The 3,865-nt window shown below is 48.1% G+C and overlaps 1 protein-coding gene across 1 annotated transcript in view; it reads right to left on the bottom strand.

The window, feature by feature from the left end:
- The window catches only part of CLPSL1 (colipase like 1), a 5,795-nt gene extending 4,619 nt beyond the window's left edge, over positions 1 to 1,176 (bottom strand). Inside the window, exon 1 of the mRNA XM_008061068.2 lies at positions 1,084 to 1,176. Within this exon, the coding sequence (XP_008059259.2) occupies positions 1,084 to 1,176 (93 nt within the window). The remainder of the gene's footprint in view (positions 1 to 1,083) is intronic.
- Positions 1,177 to 3,865: the final 2,689 nt, after the last annotated feature.

Genomic DNA, 3,865 nt, shown 5'->3' with positions numbered 1-3,865 from the left:
AAAAAAAAAAAAAAAAGTAACTCCCACAGTGTCATTCCCCAAATTCAAAAAGTCACCACTGAGCTCCACCTCCAGACTCACCTGGCCCTAGGGCATTTTACCTTCTGGCCCTCTGCCCGGAACACCCTGCCCATGATCTCTGCCTGGCTGCCTCCCTGTCCCACCTCAGGCTGAAGCCTTCCAGGACACCAGAAAACACCTGATTTTACTGTACTCACAGCACTTAGGATTCTCTGAAGTTATCTTCTTTACCTTTTCAAAAAAACCCTAGCCCTGGGAGGACAGGAAATCTGCTCCTTCATTCGTTGCTGTATTTCTCAGCCCCTTGGATTGAAGTCCTCACAGTGCAGGAGTTGAGTAAGTGAGGTGATCTCTCTGATCACATCTTCGTATATCTCTTCTCTCCCTCACTCCTCCTTGCTATTCCCCTAATATGCCGGCACATTCCCACCTCTAGACCTTTCCCCTGGCTATTCCTTCCACCTAGGATGTTCTTCCTCCGGAGATCTGCCTGTCTCGCTCCTGTTAGGAGAGACTTCACTCCCTTTGGGTCTTTGCTTAAATTTTACCTTCTCAGTGACGTCTTCCCAAGCAGCCTGCTTAAAACTGCAACCTCTTCTCACACCACCAATCTCTAAGCGCCTGCCTTGGCTTCTCTTCCCCAGGTGATTATTGGCTGGGATACATATTTTACTCCTCATACACTAGAGTGACGGCTCCACAGGACAAGAATTTCTTTCTCTCTTTCTTGCTCCTAGCCCTATCTCCAGCTTATAGAAAAATAATTGACATACAGCAGGTGCTCAGTAAAATGTACTGCATGAGAGAATGTCTGACTCCTTCACCACATGTGAGCATGAGACAGGGGAGCTCTGGCACACTCGCCTCTGTGGCCACAGCACCTGGCACTGCTCACAGGACTAGGGTGTTCTCTCTTTCCTCCCAGACGTCCTCCACCCAACACTCCCTGCCGCCCCCACTTCCGCCTGTGTCCCACACCAGCCTCCCATGACCACTCACCTCCCCAAATACTACAGGCCTTAGAAGTGGAGGAGGAAGTGACTGCCTCTCCAGTTTTCTTACCAAAATGTTGGTTTTTCCGGGGGGAAATGAACCACTGGTGAGGAGGAAGAAAAAGAAAAGGAGGAGGAGAAGAGGGAGTACCAGCCGCCGCATCCTGGCCCAGAGGTGGTGGCAGGTGGCTTTTCTAAGATCCAGCTAAATACACCGCACCTGCCATGTGACTGCTATATGACCCAGGCCTGGAGGGGAGGTAGTGAGGTGTGAATGTCCAGTCCTGGGGTTAACAGGACAGGCCCAAGTTCCAGCTCTCAACTCAAAGGAACAATGGAACAAGCAGTGGGAGTGAATGGAAGTTTTCCAAGACCAGCTGCTGTATCCTGGTCCTTTTGCTGTGCTCACCTCGCTGCCAGCAGAATGGTCTAATCTGCACTTGGGCTCCAGCACTAGCAAGATCTGGGTTCAAATCTCAGCTACTACTGTCTGTGTGCTCTTGGGCAGACTTCCTAGCCTCTTTTGAGCCTTTGTTTCTCCACAGCAAGACAGAGGATAATAATACAAGGACGCTTGCTTACATTAGATGACATGTGTTGTGCTTTGCATAAGTAGGCACCCAACAAATGGAAGCTGTTATCTTTAGCTCTAGAATTAGAGTCAGAGTTTGAAGGATTTCAAAAGATCCCCTTGTCCAGTCCAATTGTATACTGTTGTAAAAAAAAAACAAAAAAAACAGCACTATGAATATTTTCTTTTACAAATGAGGTGACTAAGGCTCAGAGAAGTCTCAAAACTTCCCCCAAAGTCACAGAGCTATTCAGTAACAGATTAGATTCTAGTTTTCATCTTTCTACTCCCTCACCCCAGAGGCTAATGGCGAAGCTCCTCCTCTGGGGAAATGTTTGGTTTTTGGGGGGTTTTTTTTAGTCGAAGTTTCACTCTGTCGCCCAGGCTGGAGTTGTGGGAATCTTTCACAGAGAGAGCCTTCTTTGCCAGGAAGCAGCGTTTATTCATGCTGGCACCGGCTCAGTGAATTGGATTCACATCCAAAGGCTGAGCCTGGAAGGCATCAGGGTATTGCCTTATATACATTTTTACATTGTAACCCCCTTTGTCTCCCTACCAGGCAACATTTTTTGGTTATTATACATTTGATTGGACAATTCATAACTCTGGGCTACAGTTAACCCTACTTATCAGATGTTGATTGGTTTTACATAATCATCTCATTTGCATGTCCTATTTGCTGACTGTTTTACAGGATTACTATTATGATTGGCTTCCACCAAAAGTTTAAACATGTAGTCCACCAAAGTAAAAAGCCCATGAAAGAGAAAGCACAAAGAAACAGGAATTTATTTTCTCTTTTCTTACTCCTGCATTTTTAGAAGGGCCCCTGCCTCAATCCTTCTACCTCAGCCTTCCAAGTAGCTGGAACCAAAGGCATGTGTCACCACAGTTACCTAATTTTTTGATTTACTGTAGAGACAAGTTCTCGCCAAGTTGCAGGCTGGTCTCAAACCCCTGGACTCAGGCAATCCTCTTGCCTCTGCCTCCCAAAGTGCTGGGATTACAGGCATGAGCCACTGCATGCAGCAAAAAATAATTTTTTTTAAAAAGTAAAATTACTTATAAGACCTTTCATAATTCACTACCAACTGCAGCTCTCTTTCCAGTGCAATTGTGTTTCAAATAAACTCCTCCAGGCTCGGTGGCTCAGCCTGTAATCCCGCGATTTGGGAGGCTGAGATGAGTGGATTGCCTGAGCCCATAGGTTTGAGACCCGATGGGCAATTTGGCGAGACCTCATCTCTACAATAAATCAAAAATCAGCCGGGTGTGGTAGCGCGCACCTGTAGTTCCAGCTACTCAGAAGGCTGAGGCGGAAGGATTGCTGGAGCCCAGCAGGTCGAGGCTGCGGTGGCCGGGAGCAGCCACTGCACTCCAGTCTGGGCAACAGAGTGAGATTCCAACTCTAAATAAATAAATTCTGCTTAGTATTCTAGAATCAGCTTTGTCTGCACTTAGAAGGTTTCCTTTTCTACCAATTTACAGCCAAGCAAACAGAAACTACTCTAGGAGTTACAGAGAATTTTTTTTTTTTGAGTTGGAGTCGCACTCTGTTGCCCAGGCTGGAGTGAAGTGGCACGCTCCCGGCCACTGCAGCCTCAACCTGCTGAGCTCAGGTGATCCTTCCTCCTCAACCTTCCAGGTAGCTGGAACCACAGGTATGTGCCACCATGCCTGACTGATTTCTTAATTTATCGTGGAGACGAGATCTTGCCATGTTGCCCAGGCTGGTCTTGAACCCATGGGCTCAGGCAATCCTCTCACCTCTGCCTCCCAAAGTGTTGGGATTATAGGCATGAGCCACTATGCCTGACTGAAAGATAATTTAATATAGGAAAATGATCACACATGTGACAGAGGAACTGGGAAACCAAGCAGGAGGGTGTGTCAACTGAGAGATAAGCAACAGTGGGTGGCCCCAAAGACCCTGTGACTGGAGGAACAATGTGACAGACAGTGTGACTGGGGGGGTGTACAGAGGAGGGGCTGTGGGTAGCAAATATAAGCACTGCCCAGCCAGGCTCGGTGGCTCAGCCTGTAATCCCACACTTTGGGAAGCCGAGGTGAGTGGATTGCCTGAGCTGATGGGTTTAAGACCCGCCTGGGCAACTTGGCAAGACCTCATCTCTACAATAAATAAATAAATAAAATCCTCCGGGCGTGGTAGCACGCACCCGTAGTTCCAACTACTGGAAGGCTGAGGCGGAAGGATCGCCGGAGCCCAGCAGGTTGAGGCTGCGGTGGCTGGGAGCAGCCACTGCCCTCCAGTCTGGGCGAC

Source organism: Carlito syrichta, unplaced genomic scaffold (genome assembly GCF_000164805.1).
Source record: "Carlito syrichta isolate Samal-C Ts95f unplaced genomic scaffold, Tarsius_syrichta-2.0.1 Scaffold305043, whole genome shotgun sequence".
NCBI classification, from domain to species: domain Eukaryota; kingdom Metazoa; phylum Chordata; class Mammalia; order Primates; family Tarsiidae; genus Carlito; species Carlito syrichta.
The sequence above is the reverse complement of the archived record's forward strand: the minus strand, read 5'-3'. Positions and strand labels throughout refer to the sequence as shown.